The sequence below is a fragment of the Poecile atricapillus genome, chromosome 13, assembly GCF_030490865.1.
Source record: "Poecile atricapillus isolate bPoeAtr1 chromosome 13, bPoeAtr1.hap1, whole genome shotgun sequence".
Lineage (NCBI taxonomy): Eukaryota > Metazoa > Chordata > Aves > Passeriformes > Paridae > Poecile > Poecile atricapillus.
This window is the reverse complement of record NC_081261.1, coordinates 4,706,046-4,727,162: the sequence shown is the minus strand read 5'-3', so window position 1 is coordinate 4,727,162 and position 21,117 is coordinate 4,706,046. Positions and strand designations below refer to the sequence as shown.

The window sequence follows — 21,117 nt, the reverse complement described above, 5'->3', positions numbered from 1 at the left end:
CAGATCTTCAAGGAGGGAGCACACATGGGGAACCACCCAGTACCTGGCACTGATATCTTTCAGCACTTTTTTTTTAATATTTTTGAATGTTTTAGCCACAAAAGACAAGCAGGGCAGTCCCCAGATAACAACCACTGCCCTGTGATTTAGTGTGCAGAGATTTCTTGACATTCAGAGCCAAGATTAAAAGAAGGTCAAAAACAGCTCAGGAAAGATGCATAGACAAGCTGATAGCGTATGCTTCTATTTTCCTGACACTGCTTCCCTTTTTCAGTGTGTTACTGGACAAACGTTTCCGGGCTGAATGCAAGAATTACGGGGTGATCATTCCATACCCACCGTCCAACCGCTACGAAACGCTGCTCAAGCAGAGGCACGTCCAGGTACAGTGCAAGCAGCAGATTCCAGTGCTCATCACTCCTGGTCTGTTATCCTCCTGGTGGTGGAGGGCATCCTAGTTGAGGCTGGCTCTGGGCTGAGAAGGGTTGAATCTGTTTGTGACACAGAAATGAGTTAAGCTCCACATTTCCCTCTCTTCTTAAGTAATCTACACTCAACCAAGGCATTTGCACCACCGCTTTCACGTTTAAGTGAACTTCAAGGTTTGGTTTTCATTTGTGTGTTGACTAAAAACTAAAATACCTTTTCCTCATCAGTATATAACACGCAAATCTCTTCTTTTGCCAGTTGCTGGGCAGATCGATCGACCTGAACAGGCTCATTACCCAGCGCATCTCTGCAGCCATGTACAAATCGTTAGACCAGGCCATCAGCCGCTTCGAGAGCGAGGACCTGACATCCATCGTGGTAAGAACTGTCATTGACTCTTGAGTATGAGCAGGGAGACTAATAAACTGCTGTGGATACACAGTCAGCTGTCTTTTGTTTTGAGTGCAGTGCTCCCCTGCAGTAGGTTTCAGCCAGTCATGTATCTTCCTTTATGCTGACGAGTCTTTACTATTTCTGTTTATGCAGCTTTAATTGCATTATTATCAGACCATTAAGTATCTGTGTAAATCATAAGGTGGCAGTCAGCAGTTAGAGTTTGCAGAGCTCATATAAGAGTCCTGAAAGCTGTGAGAAGGAAATCTTGGCTTTAATTCCCAGCTGGATGAAGGGAGCTGTGACATTTTTCATGTGTGTACAGCATTTGCTGTCTTTGGTATGTTACAGGAGCATCAGAGTCAAGTAGTGTAAAATTTCCAGTTTCCACCTTTGGAGGATTCTGAGGTGAAAGCCAGCCAGTGCTCAGTGGGGAACAAATTAATTTTGCTTCCTACAGGTTCACAAAATACTGGCCCAGGACCCCCTTGAGTGGAAGTGCAATTGGCCTTGATGCTGAGTTAAATTGATGTCTTTAGTTCTGTGTGCGTGTGGATAAAAAAAATCATTCCCCTGGCAATTAAATCAGCTGTTTTTGTTGAAATACAAAGCATTTTCTGCTGCTTTATGTGCTGCAGGAGCTGGAGTGGCTCTTGGAAATCAATCGCCTGACTCACAGGCTGCTGTGCAAGCACATGACTCTGGACAGCTTCGATGCCATGTTCCGCGAGGCCAACCACAACGTGTCCGCGCCCTATGGGCGCATCACCCTCCACGTCTTCTGGGAGCTCAACTTCGACTTCCTGCCCAACTACTGCTACAATGGATCCACCAACAGGTGAGGAGGGGAAGCAAGGCCACCTGGAGACCCTGCTTTTCTTTCCAGAACGTCAAACCTCTGCCACATAAAATTGACATGCGTTGTGGCAAGGTTTGTGCTCCCTGTGGGATGCAACAGTTACTCTTAAAATGAAGCTGAAACCCAGCATCTTCCTTTGGTCTTGAAAATATTAGTGACAAATTCAAGCAGCAGTTAGACAGTGATTGCAGTGGCTGAGGGTTGGTTTACTCAGCAGGAGAGCTCTGGTAGCTGCTCAGATGTTGTTTTCCTGCCTGCCAAAAATGAGAAGAAATCTCTCTTTTGGTGGGTTGTATGCAACAAACAGATTGTGACAAGATTTTGCATTCCAGCTGATGTAGCTCTGGTGATGAATTCTAACAAGCCTGCAGCTGCAGGGCATCCCAGACTGTGCCCTGTTAACCAGGCTCTCACCACTTCCCTCCCTGTCTCCCGTGCTCACCGCAGGTTTGTGAGGACAGCGATACCCTTCACACAGGAGCCCCAGCGGGACAAGCCTGCCAACGTCCAGCCCTATTACCTCTACGGGTCCAAGGTCAGTAAATGAGCCACAACAGCCAGCAGGGGTGGATGTTGGAAATATTTATTTAGGAAGGGACAGAAATGCAAGGACTAGGTCATTAACAGAGTGGTGGGTGTGGATGAGCAGCGTCACATTGCTGTGTGCAACCAAACGGCCATGCAAGAAGCAAATTCAGTGTGCTGTTGCTTTTCCATATTCTTCTCCATAAAATACCCGTGTTAAGGGATGTCAGCACTGCTCTTTCTTGGTGTTGGCACTGAGACTGAGTCACATCCATCACAGGGAAGTGAGCAAGTTAGTGCTCTGATGCAGTGATGCTCCCCGAGGAAGGTACCACTCCGGGAATCCCTTGTTCTGTTCAAAATGAGAATTCCTAAAATACTTGTGTATGCACTGCTTAATACTGACAAAAAAGCTTTTTTCTCAGGCTGCAATGACTGTTTATACAGGGGTTACAAGGTCTTGGGTTGTGATGCTAGTGGAGGGGCACTCAAGTGTGAAAGCACTTGAGTTTAGTTCTTGTGCACATTGATTGATGACTCTGAAGTGAACCTAAAGCACTGATGCACATGAGCTAATGACACTACAGTCTGCCAAGCCTGGCTGTTCCCAGAGAGCTAACTTGGTTTCTTTTTTTAAAAACCCTCAGCAAATGAGAGTACTTTTGTCACTTGATAAAAATCTTTCTCCCTGTGACCAATGTCTATGCCTCATGTTCTACCCTGGGACAGACAGCTGCCATGGACACACAGACAGTCCTTTGGCAAGGGCTGGGAAAGAGCAGGACATACCAGGCCTCTAAGCAAGATTTTGTTTCCTTTTGCTTTCATTGAAAGCCATGCTGTGGCAAGATGGCCCTTTTATCATCGCTGTTTTTATAGGAAAAAAAGCAGTGAGGGGAGTGATAGGGGCTCTCCTTCATGAGACCGGAGCTCCTCATTAGCACAGTGGTCATGGGCACTTCCAGGAGCTCCTCTCTCAGTCCATCACTCAGTGGCTCCTCTGGTGAGCTGCTTCCTTCCAGCACATCTTCAGGGCTGCTGTCGGGGTGCTTCAGCCTGGCAGCCCGCTGGCACCGTGCAGACCAGAACTGCAGGCAGCCGTAGGCCAGGAGGGCGAGGAAGCAGAGGAGCAGGAGGCTGCTCACCATCCACATGGACGTGGTGGGCTCGTGCTTGGAGCCGCCGAAAACCAGGGGGATTTTGTCCAGAGTGTGGAAGGTGGTGCAGTGGTTGCTGGAGGGGTAGGAGTTCTTGCAGGTGATGCAGAGGACATAGATGGTGGATGGTGTGAGGCGGTGCAGCACCAGGGAGCTGAGGGGGTGCGGGACGCGCTGCTCGCGGTGGAAGTTCTGCCGCAGGTAACCGGCAAAGACGCTGTTCCAGTTGGGGCGGTACATGACGTGGTAGTAGTTCTCTGGGCAGGGGCTGCTCATGGCCCAGGACACGGTGGCACTGGTGTAAGTGATGTTGTGCACTTCGATGTTCATCGTGCCCCTGAAACCAGATGCAGGGAGAGGCTCAGGTTTCTCATCTGTGTCAGGGCTCAAAGGACACTGACATCGGTGAAATCTTTCCACTGACTTTTACTCTCCCTTCAGTTGGACTCAAAACTATCCTGGCTCACTTAGGTTAAATTATTATAATGCCAAAATTACAAAAGACAAATCCTGCTGTTGCCCAGACTACTGTATCACTGTGCTTCACAACAAAAACATCCAGTTGGAGTACAGAGTATATTTTTGCTCCGGTTATATTTTTTTTAAAATCTCTCTCTGCCTGCCTGTCTTTATCAGAAGCTTTTTTAGCTTTTTGTTTCCCACAAAACAAAAAAGATACTGCAAGTGTGATTAACGTAAAGTGATCATTAAACTAGCTCCAGCTTGCCTTTTCAACCTGACAATGAACAGATATTTTGATTTTATGCCTAAATGCCATTTAGAAAGCTCCATAATGTTTAATTCATTATTTTAAATTGTCACTGAATTTTCTGTACCTTCCTTGCTTAATAAAGTATAAACTCTCTGTTCCTGCAGCATCTCACACTGCAATATCAGGATCTTAAATGTGAAGTCTGTAGGTTGGTGAAATATAAAAGCAGTGGCTTTAGGGAAACAAAAATATATGAATAATAAGAACAAAGACAGAAAAAAGACACTGCCCACCTAATAAATTTAAACATTTAAACTGTTTTGAGCCAGAGCCAGTGAGTAGTAGACTATGATCCCTGATGGGACAATGTCCAGTAGTTTTTAATACTCTCTGAGCTGTGTGGCTGTTCAGCAACAGCCACAAATTACTTGAGCACATCACTCCTTTAGATCCCCAAAGTGCTCTCTGAGCCTCACTGCAGGGCTCTCCCTCCCAGCCAGCGAGTGCTCAGGGCAGCACCTCTGCTCAGCTGAGCTGCTTTATTCTTTCCTTTTTCCTCTCTCTCTGACAATAACTTTCCTTTAATTCACTCAAGAATAAGCTCATCCTAATGACTGCCTATCTGTCCTTACATGAGGCTGCACGAGCCCATGCTGAGCCCTCCCAGAGCCAGCACTTACCTGTGGCCAGGTCGCGGTGGCCCCGTGGCGGTGGCTCTGTGACAGGGTGGCCTCAGGCAGTGCCTTGCCAGCACTCACCTCCCTCCTGCCTCTGCTAAATCCCTTCCCTGCACTCCCTCCTTTATACCCAGCTCGGGCTCCGTCATCTCTCACCATGGCAACCAATAGGGAAGGATGGGCAGGCATCTTCCAGTGATTTGGGAATGTTATCCCTAAAAGCTTCGGGGAGAAGTGTGTGTCTCCAAGGCAGGAGAAAACAAGCTGGGTAGGTTTTTTTTGCTGGCTTATTTGTTTTGGATTTTTTTCCTGTATCCACAGTCTCCCAGCAAAACCATCGCTGAGCCCCAGCAGGGTCCGGGGTTACAGACATGTTGGTACATGGTGTGAAATCTGGGATCCTGGTACACGTTGACTCAGGGGCTTTGTCTTTAATTCTGTGATTTCTTGCACACTTGAACTACTGATTTAAGTTAGAGCCATAAGCAGTACATTTTGATCCCTGACGGTGCTGCAATTTCCAGTAGACTTTTAGTATTTTCTAAACTGTGTGATGGGAGTAGGAATTGGGTTTTCAAAGACTTTGACCTCCTGCTGAACTACATAGGATTAAGACTCGCTCTCCTTTGAATGCCTCTGACTTACAGACAACTTGGGGACGTCCCCTGTCAGTCTGGTGAGAGGGCAGGAGGGAGAGGCAAAGCCTGTGCCTGTGGTGTTCAGGGGAGCAGGTTGAGCCTGTGGCCAGGAGGGGACAGATGGGCCTGGTAGGGAGAGCCTCTGAACAAGTGACTTGCTGCTCTCTAAAGCCAAAATGTGCTGGAGAGGAACTTTCCCAGAAATGTTGCTGCTGAGTCTGGAGTTACTCATTCCACTTTCTAAGACACCCTCAGCTGTTGCACTGAGATTAGGTTGGCTGGGATCCCTGACTTGTCTGGGGCTGTGTGCAAGTTCTTTTTTTGTCTCTGAGTATATTGGTCTTCATTAGCTCTTCAGTTTTCCAAGGGAATTCTGTAACAGTCAGTACTGTCTATTATCTCTCTCTGTTCAATTTTATCAGATAAAACTCTCCCTGGCTTTCCTCAGGTGAGCTCAGATGGGTCTGAGTGATGGCCAACAACAAGGTCAAAGACATGGAAATAGAGCTTTGATTTGCTTCATTTGTTGCTAAAGCTTCTCCAGAGCATTGCTGGTAACCTCCTGAGCTCCTAAAGCAGCACTGGGACCTTGCCCACATTCTCACAATGACAGATGGATGTCCCTGGGTGCAGGGTGGGCTCTGTAGGACACTGAGAGCTCTGCCCCATGCTGCAAATCCCAGCCTCCCACCCCCAAAACCTGCCCATTTGGCCCCAAACCAAGGGTGGGGCAAACCTCCTCAGTGTCTCCAGCAGCTGCTGCTCCCAGGAAATGTCAGGGTCAAGCTTTGGCTTTGGTTCTCTGAGGGGTCAGAAGCGGCCACCCAGCGTGGGGGAGTGAGCTGTGCTGTGCTGTGCTGTGCTCTGCTGTGCAGCCAGCTTGTGCCTTCAGCTGCTTTGTCTTAAAATACCCACTGGTGTAATTTTTTACATCCTACAGTCTTTAGCCCAAGCTGTGTATCTCACCCTTAAATGGAGTTATATTTTTAATTGCTGGCAGAGCATTATTATTAGACACAAGCCTGCTGTTTGTGCGCTGTATGGCTTTGCAGAGAGCTCCATGAACCCACCTCATCCTGCAGACAGGCAGGTGTAAATCATCCTGCTCATCTGCAGCCAGTGCACATCCTAAAATCTGTCTTCTCCCAATCAGGCTAATTGCTGAGACCCTCACTCAAGAGAGGAGCTGGCTGGGAGCTGCTCTCCAGCCCCTTTATCCCACTGAGGGTTGAGGGCGTGCTGCGAGGCGAGGGCTGTGCAGCAGCACCAGCCAAATATCAGCCCTGTTGTGGGCAAAATCTGACCAGCTGCACCACAACTGCTGCCAGTGCATCTCAGAGGAACAAGGAACATGCACAGACACAACTCCCCTGGCCAAGGAATAGCAAAGAGGCCTCCAGACATGAATGTGGATTTATGAGCCCACTGAAATAAGGATTTTTTTATTCCCCCACGCTAGGATGAACCCCAGTGTACTAACCCTGGGGAAATAGCAGGGTAAAGGAGCCTACAGGGAGATGTGGAAGGAAGGTGCAAGGAGCCATCTCTGGGCCACTTGGATCACCCCTGCAGCTTTCTGGGGACATCAGGCACTGGGACAGTGCCTTGCAAAAGTTAAAGCAATAAGAGCTAAGGGAATATGGCTGGGCTGGAGCCTTGGGGCGCTGATTTCCCTCTGGGATAGTCATGTTGGCCATTTGGCAAATGTTCCAGGCTGGGCATTACCTGGTGTTTAAACAGAAACACTTTTCAAAAAAACACATTGCAGTTTTTCATATGTATCAGGGTGCAGAAGCAGTGGCTTTGGCTCTGTCTCTACCAGATTTTTAAAGACTTGGTTATCTGAGACAGAAGCCTAAGCAGGGTGCTCAATTCTCTTCAGAGCTGGAGCTTTGAAAGTAGGCTTTTGCCTGCCTGAATAATTCGTAACTCTGACACATACCCAGGGCTCTTTTTTTTTTTTCTTTTTTATTTAAAAAGTTTTGATGGGAAAGAAAGTTCTTGCTTATTGTGAGCAAGCCTCCAAAGCAGTCTTTCTGCACTTAATAGTGTTTCAGGGCTATTTGCACCTACCAGGAACAAGAGGTGAGATTGCATTTCACAGAAAATAGGAGACTTTCTAGCTGTGCCTTATTTCTGCTGGTTCAAAGAGCACTTGGGAATTACAGCAGGTAACAACCTGCTGGACCAGATCTGTAGGGCTGTGACAAAATGAGGGACAATTAATTGATTAAAGTAACTGACAAGTCTGTGAAAGCATGGTCAAATTGGTGAAATTCTATAGCTGAGAGCTAAAGAAAATACATTTCCAATTTTTAGCAAATGGCTTTGTAACCCATTAGCAGCTCAGATGATGCACTGAAAGTAAATCTTGTGGAGTGAGTCAGGAGTGGGGGATGACAGGAACCTCCAGCTGGGGGTATTGCAGCAGTGGTGGAGCAAACACAACATTTTGCCTTGTTCAGCCCTTTCTCCCTTTCATCCAAACCTCCTCAGAGCCTTCATCCCAGCGCTCCCTTGGCTCCATTACGGGCAGAAAAGGGGATGCTTGTGGAGTGGAGTCTGCAATATCCAGAGGGGGGCATTTGGGATTCAGTCTAATTTGTTTCCTTATCTTTGTTTTACCTTTAGGTGAGCATGAGCCCGGGGTTAATCTGTGTTTTGCTGGAGGGAGCACTATGTGCCAGGATCTTTTCCAGGATGGCTTTTTTGCTGTGGCTGGAGATGTCATGGGGGGAGAGTGCAGCCCCTCTGCTGGGCTGAGTCATGATGCCAACACTTCCATCCATTGCAGAGCCCTCTCTGAGCATGTGGTGTCTCAGCTAAATCTGATTCTCAGTACTTTTTCTCTGCAGAACACACAAGTGAATTAATTCCCTCTGCCTCTCTTTGTCTCACACCAAATGGATCCTGTAAACGTTGCAGCAATTTCCATATTTCCAAGATGACACTGGTAGAGTACATTCTTGGAAATCACTTTCTGTTCTCTGCTGCTAAGAATTTTGGGGACAATGTCCTGGGTACCATTCTCCTTGGACCAGTGTCAGATTCTCACCCTTGTCATGGACCCATGGGATGTCTGTTAAATAGAGGCTGATGTAAAGCTTTGCAGGATGCAAAAAGGATCTTTCTCTGTCTTTTCCATCTGCCCTTAAACTCAGTTTAAGCTTCAGTTCCTGCTTTTCTTAATATGCCTTATTTAAAGCAAGTGCTCATAGGGGAAAAAAAAAAAAATCTGTCTGCTTAAACGTACATAAAACTTTTCATTTTAGTAGAGAACAATTTGATTTTGAGGAGGCAAAGGGCCACTGAACTGATTGGATTGGGAGTCTATGGGAGAGTAAATTACCTTGGAAATGAAAGTGGAGTTGCTACATAGGAGGATAATAAAACCTTGTGCCATGACAGTGTTGAGGTTAGAGTATATCTGAGCACACAGGAAGAAAAGTAAACTCTTTTCCTACAAGAAGCAGAAGTGGGAATGACCACTGGTATTATTATTTCTACTCCTTCCCCTCCTTAAAACTTATTTGTAGTGATGGAAGGGAATACTGTGGTAAGAGCATTGCAGGTCTGGTCGATGGCCCTGTCTAATTGTCAGTTTGCTTCCAATTTCCCAGCCCCTCAACATCGCCTACAGCCACATCTACAGCTCCTACCGCAACTTTGTGGGGCCGCCTCATTTCAAGACCATCTGTCGGCTCCTGGGCTACCAAGGCATCGCCGTGGTCATGGAAGAGCTGCTGAAGATTGTCAAGAGCCTGGTAATTCTGAGCCTGGCCCTGGTGGTGGAGAAACCCCAAAGCCTGGATAGGTAGAGGCAGGCAGTGTGGGCATTGGGATCGGGGTGTTCCTGTTGGGGACCTTCGTGTCTCTTGATCCACACTGGAGCACTTGGAGCTGATTTGCACTGGTGAGGAATCCCAGTGAGTCCTGTGGGGTGATGGAGCCTTCCCAGCAGGATCAGACAGCATTCAGCACAAAGGTTTCATGGTTGACTAAATGGAATTGAGTGCATTATCTCATAGAATGTATCCACAGGGTGCAGGTGTGGGACTCCATATGACAGCAAGGGCTTTAAACTAAGCTCTGCTCTAATCCATGTATGTCCAGAACATCAGATCTGCAGAAACTTGCTCTACATGAACATAAATTCTTTATTAAACTCTTCAGTGTCCAGTGATCATTCCTCAGGTAGAAGGAGCATTTCCTTTGCTAGGGAGTGAGTCCTTTGGCAGCTCTGGTGAAATGCTTTTTGGGTTAGAAGCACAAGTCCAGCTGTATCTAAGACTGAGCCTTGTTTTGGATTTCAGCTGCAAACAGTGCAAACACAGCAAGCTGTATTTTGAAATTGAAAATCCATGCAGCTGGGATTTATTCTTTGGGAGGAAGCTGTAAAAGCACTCTGACTCCATACACTTGGACTGAATTTCATATTTGAGTGAAATCCAAATTAAGCGAGTTCTTCTCGGACTCCAGCTGAAGTTTCATCCTGTGCTGTCAGATGTGGATCCATCCACAGCCAGCCTCTTGCAAAACCCGTGCCAGGAGACCTGGCATTCCAGTTTAACCTCCTTTTGTCTCCAACAGCTCCAAGGCACCATCCTGCAGTATGTGAAGACTCTGATTGAAGTAATGCCCAAGATCTGCCGCTTGCCAAGACATGAATATGGCTCTCCAGGTGGGTGCTGCAGATGGATCCTTGAGCAGGAGCTCAGCCATGTGTTGCTGCAGCATTTACTCAGGCCCACACTCATGGTTAATCCAGGCTGGGCTCCTGTCCTGCCACTGCCACTTGCAGCCAGGTTTGCTGGGACACTTTCAGCTGCTCTGCTATTGACACTGGAATGTGTATTGGAAACCTTTCCAGGAAATCTCCTGCTGGAAATTTCCTTTTGAACACATAGATGGGTGATAAGGGAATGTCTTCTGGTAGCCTCTCTTATGTTTTCAGGTTTGTGTAAGCTTTTGTGAGTTCACTGGTACTTTTTAAATGTTTTTAAATGCTCTACTTAGCTGGTGAAGAGAATTTTTGCAGCATGGCTGCAGTCAGAAACTGTGGCTGCTGTACATGGGCCAGCACCAAGTCATCCATCACAGTCTGGAACCTCTTTCCTCCTCTGATGAAGAAATCCAGGGAGTTTATATGAGTAACTCCCTATTTCCCAAGGCTTACTGAAAGCAGGATAAGACACTGCATGTTAGTTCTTCCCAATGCCAGCCTCTGTGTATCCATTTAGCATCTGCAGTTTGTGATCAAGGAAATACCAGACACTGATCATCTTTTTATCCAAATTACTGGGAAGTGATTCCAGTCTCTTTCTGACAGTCCTTCCTTCTCTTTTAAGGAATCCTGGAGTTTTTCCACCACCAGTTGAAGGATATCATTGAGTATGCAGAGCTGAAGACTGACGTGTTCCAGAGCCTCAGAGAAGTGGGCAATGCCATTCTCTTCTGCCTCCTTATCGAGCAGGCTTTGGTAAGGCAAAACCCCCACACCAACATCGTACCCGAAATTTCCAGCTCAAGAGTAGAAGTGCAAGTGGGTTCTCCAGCAGAAGAGTTTGGGAAATGTTATTTTCCAGCTTCTCATGTTCTCAGGGACTCTCTGGGGCTGTGTTATTGGAGTCTTTGGGGATGTCCATGGGGATGGTGAGCATTGGCACTCGGTCAGGCCTCTGGGATGGCTGAATCTGAGTACTGGAAGATCCAGATTACATTCTTGGACCCAAAGCTGCCCCTTGTTTGTCCTGCTTAGAAACAAAACCAACTGGAGTTAATTTCTAGATTGTAAGCTCTCTGGGGCAGGGATCAATACTTTTTTATACACATATTTGTACAGTGAGAAGTAGATTTGATCCCTCTGCTCTTTTGGGGTGCCAGTGCAATGGAAACGGCCTGATTGATTGTAATGGTGAAATGGATAAAGCAATCCAACAGGAAGGAAATCTGCTGAGTATATATGTCCTAGGGCATCTTCACTGAAAATTTGGCTGGAGTAACAACTTGGTGTTGCCCCCTGCACAGGAGTTTTACACGTGCACAATTCTCTCAGGCCCCCAGCTCACATGATGCCCTTTCTGGTGGGGGGCAAAAGCTGTGGCTGGGTGCCACTCATCTTCTTAGCTTCTAGTTTTTCACATAACAAATTTACAAAGCAATGAATTTATCTCATAATTTTGCCCAGAGCCAGCTGAGGAGTGCTCAACAACACAATTGTGCATTAAATGTGCATACTGTGTCAGAATGGTTTGGGCAGGGTTGTTTCTGTTTCTTCAGAAGTATTTCAAAATTACTGCCCTAACATAAGACAGGCTTTCCAAGCAAAACCTGAAGTTTTGTTCAGAGCAAAGTCATAAGGAAGTTCAAAGATTTGAAGTTTTATCTGGCCATAGAGCACAGAGAAAACTAAAAGTCTCTGCATGTCCTCAAAATGCATATATCTGCCCTTGCCCTTTGCATTTTAACTCCAAATCTAGAGACTTTTAATTCTTGATGGTGTGTATCAAACACATTCAGTGAGCAGTGCTTGCATAAGATTAAGAAAACAAGAGATGTGTATCACCCAGCAGCTTGGCTTCTATAGAATTTTATAGAATGACCAGAGTTGCCAACTATATTCTGGCAGTTTCTGTTTCTTTTGTGGCTTTGTCAGTGCTTTCTGCTGTTCTCAGTGTTGGGTTTTCTGCTGGATGTACTGCATTTGCCTTTCCTGTCACATCTGTAATGGGACACTCAAGGGACATGGTGGTTTCTTCCTTCATTTCAATGCAGAAATGTTCCTTCAGTCCCAGGAACTGTACATCAGCAGTGTACTGGCATTTTAGAATAGCAGAAAATAAAGATGGTGGGAATTTGGGGATCCTTTAAGGAAGGTTGCCCATCAGAGTCCACATCTGCCTACTTTCTGTGCCAGACAAAGCCTCTCCCTCTTGGATCCTCTGTTTTTCCTCATGGTGATAGACTTGTTTGCATGCAGTGGGCTCTGGTTCCCACTTGCTGGAGGATGTCAGATGCACAGAGCCATCACAGAACAAGATTTTCCCTCTAATGGAGCTCTTGTGCATCAGCAGGAATTGCTTTTATACTGCAATTACCTTCAGAGCTGAGTGATCTAAGGCTGGTGGTATTTCCTGGCAAAAATGGCTCTGATGCAGATGTCCAGTCTGCTGCATTTTACCCCCATTTTATTGTTTAAGTTTGAGGAATGAGGGGTTGCTTGGGATGAAATTTGTAAGCAGAGTTTGTGCTCTCGGTTAATGGGCCTTGGGGAAGAGGTCTGTTAGTAACGTGACTAATTTTGGGACACATATGAGGTGAATGCAGGCTGCAAATGGCTGAAAATGCTCACTTTATTAGAGGAAAACAGAAGAACATTCACCTAGGAGTGAACAGTGTTTTGCAAACAAAATGACCAAGGTGACAGGCCCACTCTGTTAGCATCAGCACCTCTGTGCCCACGGAGGGGCCCCAGACTGTTCCTGTCCCTCCAGCACTGTGTCACAAACTGCACTCCCACAAACTTGCTCTCATCCCAGCATCCATGCGCCAGTGCAGCCTCCTGCAGCTCCATGCTCCACTGTCCTGCTGGCTGGAAGGGGGGATGTCCCCCCCTGCATCCCAAACAGGCCCAGCCGAGTCATTCCATCCAGCCCCGGGTTCCTCCTGCTGCGCTGTCATGATCTGCTTCCGAGTGTGTCTACATCTCTCCAGTGAGCTCAGAACTGAAAGCATGTCCTAGGATAGGCTTTTGTAGGAGCAGGCTGATGCCTTGTCGTGACACGATGCCTCTGTGTTGAACAGCTTTGGTTTCCTCGCTGCTGTTGCCCATTGCAGACTCGTGTACAATGTACTGTCGGCCATCGCTCCTCAGTCTCCACCTGCCTATTTCTAGGTTTCTCCTCCTTGTGCATCTGTGTTTGGGATTATTTTTTTCTCAAGTGCATTGGCATGCATCCCCTCAGGTGGCATCTCATGGTGTTATTCCTCTCTGGACTTCTGTTTTATACTTCCTGGTGCCTGCACCACTGGGATTCTGATAGCCCTGGCTGAGAACACCACACCAACAACCAAATCATTTCAGACCAGTTGCGATGTACCTATTTGCAGAAGAGTCACATGTCAGTATATTTTTCATGTATACTTCCTAAAATAACTAAACCAAAAGGTAATTTCTGCCTGGGCCCTCTCCTAAAGAACAGGCTGCAGGAATTCATTCAGGGTAAGATGAAATGGAAGCTTCCATATTCTTTATCCCCTCTTACCTTCAGGGCTAGTAAGTAGGACAGAAAATCAGTATAAAGGCCTGGCCTTGTACAGGCAGGAAGTAACTTATTTGAGTTAGGGAAACTTCCTGACTGAAGCTGAAGTGTTGCTTCCAGTTTTAGATCATTTAGGTTCAAACCACTGGAGTTACTACTGAGCTGGGTTGGATCTGAGTAGGTGCTGTAGGTGTGAGCTGTTGTAGTGTTGCCCAGGCCCCTGAGCCATTCAGTCTCCCCCACAGATATTTTTTAACTTACTTTATCTTTCTTTCTTCCTGCCTCAGTCCCAGGAAGAAGTTTGTGATTTGCTGCATGCTGCTCCTTTCCAAAATATTTTGCCCAGGGTCTACATCAAAGGTAAGAAGCTGAGAGGGAAGCAGTGGGCAGACTCAGAGGTCTCTGCCCAGAGGCTGTTTTCTCTCCCATCTCTGCTGAGGATTATCTCTGACCCTGCTTCCCCCTCCAAACAGATCAGTGGATACAGCCAAACGTCAGGTGCAAACAAAAGCCAGGGGTGCATTTCCCGTAGCCTAGCTGTGACCTGAAACCTCAGGCAGTTTGGGGGTTCCCTTTAAGGTTTGGAAGCCATTTCACAGCCTCTTTGGAGAATGACAGCATGAAATGTCCATCTCAACAGGAGTGCTCGGTAACAGGGACATGCTTTGGACATGTGTGATAAAGCTGCTGCTGAGACTGCACTCGCCCATCCCTCCCTTCTCTGCATCACTGGCCCCTCATTGCTCGGTTTGGCTCCCTGATCCCACAGTCTCCTCGGATGGTTGCTGGGGGGCAGCTCTGAGCAAACTCGGCGGAAAGTTGCGGGTCTCCACTTCCTCCTCTCATTTCACTGTTTGCTGCTCGCTTGACAGAAGGAGAACGCTTGGAGGTGCGCATGAAGCGTCTCGAAGCCAAGTATGCCCCACTTCACCTGGTTCCCCTAATAGAGAGGCTGGGCACTCCGCAGGTAAGGATTGCATTGGAAGGGATGGCTGTTGGAAACTCGTAGCAGTCCCCACACGGCCTGCTTGGCCTTGGGAAAAGTGATCCTTCTTTTTCTTTTTCTTTTTTCTTTTTTTTTTGATTGATTGATTTTTTCCCCCCCCAAAACATCAATTGGATGAACAAATCTGAATCCTTGCCTGAGCAAACGCTCTGAAAGGAAATTTGTGAGCGGGTCCAGAGATGTGTTGCTGCCTCCAGTCAGGAGAGCTGGCAGGGAGCTGTAAGGCTAGTGTGCTAGAAGCCAGTTCTGAATCAGAACAACTCCAAAAACCTCTTCTCCACTTCAAAAAGATGGAGAATTGCTGGAGTGGTTTGAGGAGAATCTTTGCAGGGCTGTCCTAACGATCAATTGCCATCACTTTTGGGGACCCCATTTTAGGACTGCAGTGTGGTCCATTAAGCTCATCCCTGTCAAGGAATACATCTGAGAATGGTTTCCCTCCTAGCACATGCTTAGAGCTTCAGCACATGCTTAAAATTATGGCTCCATTTAAGTTATCTTCTTGACGTGGGTATCAGCTTGGGAAAGATCTCTTGTGCAGAAATTCAGTACTTTTTAAAATATCTCCATAGACTGATCAGTGTAATGGGCAGAATTTGTGCTCCATTGATAATAATAATAATCAAACTTCAAGTGCCCATTTACTTGGGGTTGATGGGATAAAAATCTTTTGAAGTATCAAATGAATCAGCACCCTTTTCCTGTAATGTACTGAAGAGGGAATGGAACGAACACTCAGCTGGTGTAGGAGGTGACAGATCTATGGCAGGCAGAAAGTGGTTGATATTTGTTCCTGTATTTTTTTCTCATGGATCAAGGACATTTTGAACTTTGCATCATTGGAAATCATCTGAAACAGAGAAATTGGCTGGATAACTGAGGACTTTGTCTTACTCTGTAGACAATTCCTTTTAAAGGAGACACTCGAGAAAAAGAATTCACCTCTGTGTTTTTGTGTCTTTGTGTTGGTCTTTCTATCTCTCCTTCTTTCCATGCAAAATCATCATTGAATTCTGCTATTAGAGTCCACTCGTTGCTTATCTCTGCTGTAGTTATAATGGTGATGGAAACAAAAGATAATTCATGTCCCCCTAAAAAGTTACTTTTCTGTAAACTGTTCCCATATTCATTACACAGGTACAGTTGGGTACCAGATTTTTAATTTTTTTGAGCTTAAATGTAAATGAACACAAGAATTGCTTTCTATAGGTGCCTCCATAGCTTCTAAGCTTGCTCCTTTTATGCAGTTTTGGACATGCATTTTGGAAATGCAGTTTTGGACACAGGCCATACAGGATTTTTTCCTGCAGAATGCATAAATGCCTTGTAGCAATTGTCCAGAATCTAAGCTGAAGTTGCCTGCCCGATGCCTCTCCCAAAAGGTGGCCCCATGCATATTACAGTGGGGATCTATTGGTTTTTGCAGGTTTTGGGGGTAGGGTTCTGGCAAGTTCACCAGTAAAGAGGCTGTAAAAGAGGTTCAAAAACTAGAAAATCAAAACTGGATTTGTGCAATGGCAGGAAAACTGCCAATGATTGTTGTAAATAATTACTTTGCATTGGAAATCCAGAAGCTGCTGTTTGATGGACCATCTATAAAGAACCAGGGGGGTCAAAGTGGTTCATTAAAGGAATCCTAACCCTTTTAATGCTGACCGTAAAGGTATTTAGTAAGGGGTTTTCAAAAGTGCTTGGTCAGTCTGGTTTCTTCCCTGGAAATAATCAGAGCCTTTGCTTCTGAAGACAGAAGGAATAATAGAGTCAGCACAGTGGCATCCTGTGACAATTTACCTTGAGAGCATCCTTTCTCTCCTGATCTTAGAAACCAGTGGGACCCCAGACTGTGAGGCAGCTCTGAACACAGGATCAACAGCTCTCCCATGTTAAGATACCTACCCTAGGATGGCAGTCCTGTGTCAAAGACTGGTCTTACTGTGATGAATTTTAGAACCAAACTCTGTGAATGTGCATAACTGAGTGGCACTACCTACACTGAAAGCCAGATGCATCCCTTTCTAAATTAAGATTTCTTCAAAAATCGTGTACCAAGATCACTGGAGAAGTCTGTTCTCAAATGTATCCCTTTTAGCACTATGTTTTAGTAATGCTGACACCTAATTTATATTTGAAATGGCTCTGTTTCTACTGTGCCCTTATTTTGCCATGATAGACCAGTGTGTGCAGATCTGTGCCCATAAGAGCTTGGAGCAGGTGAGGAGAGGAACAGTGTACAGCCTTTAGCTAAAAAGCTGGATAAAATAAACCTTTACTTACCAACCACATGCAGGTGTGTGCCATGGAACCAGTGATACCATTCCTGCTTTTAACAGATCGAGGGATCCCACACCAGGTGTGGCCTCTGCACATGATGACAGCTTTCCCTTGATATTTGCTTATTAGTTGACCACTAATTGAGCTGAGGTCCCCAGAACCTCCTTGAAATGGTGGCACAAGCAAGAATTCAAATGCTTCTAATTTCAAGAGCAACCAAACTAAAAATGCTTGAGCTTACTGCCAGCATAAATTGATAATCAGGAACAGGGATGTGCAGGCACATTCATGCATTTTTCAGAGCGGAATGAAGATGACCCCAGCAAACCAAGCATAATTCATGTTCTTAATGTCTGGCCAGGACATGTGCCTGCCCTTTGTCCCAGCTGCTGCGAGTCCCCATCGTGACTGATTGGGATAACATTTTTATAGGCATTACAGGGACAGCAGGAAATGGAGCAAATGCTTAAAAACTGCTTAAAGCTCCAGGAAGTCCTCTGGGATAGGCAGGGTCTCAGTCAGTGCCACGCTTGTTCTGTGTGCCTGTTCCAGAGTGGTGGCAGGGCTGAAAGGCTCTGCCACTCTGCCGAGGTGAGCACAGAGCCTCCCACAGCCACTGCACGGCTCTGACAGCACTCAGCTCCCATTTCCTGAGTTATTTTTGGCAGCACTGCAAAGAGAAGTCAGTCCTGCCGCTGGAACAGCAGGAAATGGGGCAGCTGAGAGGATACCAGGGCAGTGACAGACCCCCACGCTTGCACCACTCAGTGAGCTTGAGGGAAGGCCCTACTTGCTTGTTTTAAATCCCCCCTGCTTTTTTTTATGTCCTCTTGGGGAGCAGTGGGTCTGAAATGAAGTTAATTCTCTTTTAATTTTCCTCTAGTGTAAAAGCCAAAATAATTTCATCCAGTGGAGCTATTCCAGATTTGTATATCTAAATCTGAGCAGGGATGTCACAGAAATTATCCACACCTGTAAAGCTTCCACATCTGGGAAAAAATTGTTTGGCTTTCTTACAAACCACAGGTTTTTCAGAATCAAGTTTGCAGTGGCTTCTCATCTTCCTCAGAGCTTTTTAACTCTAACTACAAAAGAAATCAAGAAAGCCGTAGGTTATCTGCATTTTGAAGAGATGATGGCAATGTCCTGGGAAGCAAAATGTCCCTGTTCTGTCCTGTTTTATCTTCATAATCTGCAGAAATGATGAGACGAAACCCATGAAATGAAAATCCTGGAATCAAACGCTGAGTAGCACTAACAGGGCAGAACAGCATGCTAGCAGAGTGAAGGATCAGTATTTCTGGTCAGAGCTTTGCCTTCAGCTCTGGTGTTCTGATGTACACAGTTACTCCAAAAGATACTGAGGTTGGTGAAACAGAGTGGAGCACAGTGTTAAACCTCCTGTTTGAGGGATATGTATTCTCTGGTGGGAAGTGCCATGGGAACAGCCATCAGAGGTAAGGTTGGACCTCCCCCGAGGCGAAAGAGCCGGGGAGAGACCAGGCAGCGTTAAATGTGTGGGTCACACCCTCACTCGTGTCCCTCTGGCTGTCCCTGTCCTCAGCAAATAGCCATCGCCCGGGAGGGGGACCTGCTGACCAAGGAGCGGCTGTGCTGCGGGCTCTCCATGTTCGAGGTGATCCTGACGCGCATCCGGAGCTACCTGCAGGACCCCATCTGGCGCGGGCCGCCCCCCACCAACGGGGTCATGCACGTGGACGAGTGCGTGGAGTTCCACCGGCTCTGGAGCGCCATGCAGTTCGTGTACTGCATCCCCGTGGGCACCAACGAGTTCACGGCAGAGTGAGTGTCCCCAGGCAGCTCTGACGGGGCTGACCAGCCCCCGGGGTGCCCTCAGCTGCGGTGAGAGCCTCTGTGGAGGTGGAGTGGGAATGTGGGTCCTTGCTGGAAGGACTTTGTTGTGCTCAGCATTGTGTTGGAGCAGCTGGAGGAAAGGGCAGGGTAAAGGGACATGCCCAAGGTGACAGGCAGGAGATGGGTAGATGGGCCAACAACCCACAACTAGGTTCTTGTTACCACTGAAGATGAATAGATCACACGGACACAGGTCGAGGTGTGGTGAAGAGAAGAGAGAGTTTATTTTTCCCTCCAGGATTTATAGGCTCCTGACCACAGCCAGGGATTGGATGGTCAGGATAACACTTTCTCACTGCACTGGCCATGAGAGATGTCCATCACAAGACGTGTAACAGAAAGAATGTACACATATCTATGTTTACAGTTACTGTCCTGGGAAAGTCTTTAGAAAACTATGTTAGCAAGCTCAGAAGCTGAGTTTTCAGGGCGACAGTTCTCACCCATCTTACCCTGTGGTTCACCCTACACAGCCTGGCCTGGGTGTATTTCTGTATTATCTCCTTCTGGGTTCATTTTCTCTAGGTGTATACTCACTTTCTAGAAGCAGGACTGAACCCGATTTCACCAAGGAAGGTTCCTGGTACTGTGGTACTTCTCTTGCCTAACTCTATCCTGTCATCTCTTCCCACCCATCACCCTGTTCCTCCCTCCAGGCAGTGCTTTGGAGATGGTCTGAACTGGGCAGGTTGCTCTATCATCGTTCTCCTTGGACAGCAACGGCGCTTTGACCTCTTTGACTTCTGTTACCACCTGCTGAAGGTGCAGAGGCAGGATGGGAAGGATGAAATCATAAAAAACGTGGTAAGTTGAAGGGTGAGGTTCCAAAGGATCCAAACCAGCACACTTCTTTCTGTTTTCTATCCTGCTTTGTCCAAATTCATCAGTTACAACAAAGCCCGGTGTTAATCTTATTCCTACTGGATGCCCTTGCTGTAAGGTTTCCATCTGCAGTCTCAGCAGAGAAGCCAAGGTTTTAATTGGCTTGAAAATCAAATCTTTTTTCTCCCAAAGCTTTCCTCTTCTTCCTGGGGTTGGGAAGCTGGACCTGAGGAGCTGGTACTTCCAGCAGCCATCCTGTGATCTCGGTGGCTTTATCAATAAGCAGTTGGGAGCTTAGACTCTGGAACAGTTAACTTAGGACCGCTCACTGATCCTGTTAATGCTCTGTCTTGAATCGTTAAAGCCAATAATGAAGCGAGTCAGCGGTCCCTGCAAGGTGCTAAGTGGAACAGGAACATGTGTTAGAGCTGTTTTGCCTCAGCAGAGCTTTCCAGCAGCAGCAGGGCACAGGTTCTGCTACTTCTGAGCTGGTCAGATGACATGAGACCCTTCATGCGCTGTTTCTCTCCCTCACCATCCCTCCAGCCCTTGAAGAAGATGGCCGACAGGATCAGGAAGTACCAGATCCTGAACAACGAGATCTTTGCCATCCTGAACAAGTACATGAAGTCAGTGGAAACAGACAGTTCCACGGTGGAGCACGTGCGCTGCTTCCAGCCCCCCATCCACCAGTCGCTGGCCACCACCTGCTAGTGTGGACACGGACCCTGCGTGGGTTGGGAAGGGAGCAGGGACTGAACCCAAACCAGCTGGGAGGGGTAATCTTGATGGTGTGAGGCCTGACAAGGGAGTGAGGCTGGGTCTGCCTCTCCACACGAGGACACATCTTCCCCTCAGCCCCGTTTGAGTGCATGTTCCTCTGTCCCATCCCTGTGATCGGTTTTTCTCGTAGCTTTCGGACTTGAGGGGGGGTGGGGGTGGGCGGGCAAAATGTGCTTTTCTTCCATGAAGTGGTCCGGTTTTCCCTGTGATTCACCCAGTCCACACGTCGCTCTGAAGCCATACTGCAGCCTCAGGTGGGAGATTTCCACGCTCCCACGGTGCTGGGAACCCGCTCCCACTGCAGCAGCAGCGGGACAAGTCAACACCCCCGTGACATGTGCCACCAGCCAGGAGCAGGAGGGGCTGAAGGCAAGTCCCTGAGCCGCTCTTGGAGGGGAAGAAGGGATGAAGGCAGGGTGTTAGCCATGGCAGTGCCCTGAGGATCGAGGACTGGGTGCAGAGGAGCCCTGCCAGGCTGGTTGTGGATGGATGCCTGCCCCAGGCTGGGGTCTCTCTGTGCTCTCTCTTTGTGCTCTCTGCTGTGTCCTTGGCCTTTCCAGCAGTTGTAGGGGGAGCTTTGGCATGTGGGCTTGAGAACAGCAGTGATGCAGTCACCAGATAACTCCTCAGCACTTCAGAGGGCTGGGGAAAGAGAAAACAGCCTGGCTTTTTCCATGCTATGGGACGTCCACTTATTTTTACGCAGAGG

At 47.2% G+C, this 21,117-nt stretch overlaps 2 protein-coding genes across 9 annotated transcripts in view; one reads left to right on the top strand and one right to left on the bottom strand.

Annotated features, from left to right (window-relative positions):
- CYFIP2 (cytoplasmic FMR1 interacting protein 2) overlaps window positions 1-20,570 on the top strand; it is a 46,377-nt gene extending 25,807 nt beyond the window's left edge. For all 8 annotated transcript variants that reach the window (XM_058848913.1, XM_058848908.1, XM_058848905.1 and 5 more), the window contains exons 20-31: window positions 275-383; window positions 688-807; window positions 1,461-1,660; window positions 2,129-2,216; window positions 9,011-9,154; window positions 9,981-10,071; window positions 10,739-10,869; window positions 13,939-14,011; window positions 14,524-14,618; window positions 18,493-18,731; window positions 19,460-19,607; window positions 20,172-20,570. In XM_058848913.1, the coding sequence (XP_058704896.1) occupies window positions 275-383; window positions 688-807; window positions 1,461-1,660; window positions 2,129-2,216; window positions 9,011-9,154; window positions 9,981-10,071; window positions 10,739-10,869; window positions 13,939-14,011; window positions 14,524-14,618; window positions 18,493-18,731; window positions 19,460-19,607; window positions 20,172-20,339 (1,606 nt within the window). In that variant the 3' untranslated portion in view covers window positions 20,340-20,570. The remainder of the gene's footprint in view (window positions 1-274; window positions 384-687; window positions 808-1,460; window positions 1,661-2,128; window positions 2,217-9,010; window positions 9,155-9,980; window positions 10,072-10,738; window positions 10,870-13,938; window positions 14,012-14,523; window positions 14,619-18,492; window positions 18,732-19,459; window positions 19,608-20,171) is intronic.
- Window positions 2,251-4,851, bottom strand: FNDC9 (fibronectin type III domain containing 9). The gene is made up of 2 exons (XM_058848925.1): window positions 4,756-4,851; window positions 2,251-3,700 (listed from the first exon to the last, which is right to left on the bottom strand). Exon 2 carries the CDS (start codon window positions 3,691-3,693, stop codon window positions 3,031-3,033), a length of 663 nt encoding a protein of 220 aa, XP_058704908.1. The 5' UTR covers window positions 3,694-3,700; window positions 4,756-4,851; the 3' UTR covers window positions 2,251-3,030.
- Window positions 20,571-21,117: the final 547 nt, after the last annotated feature.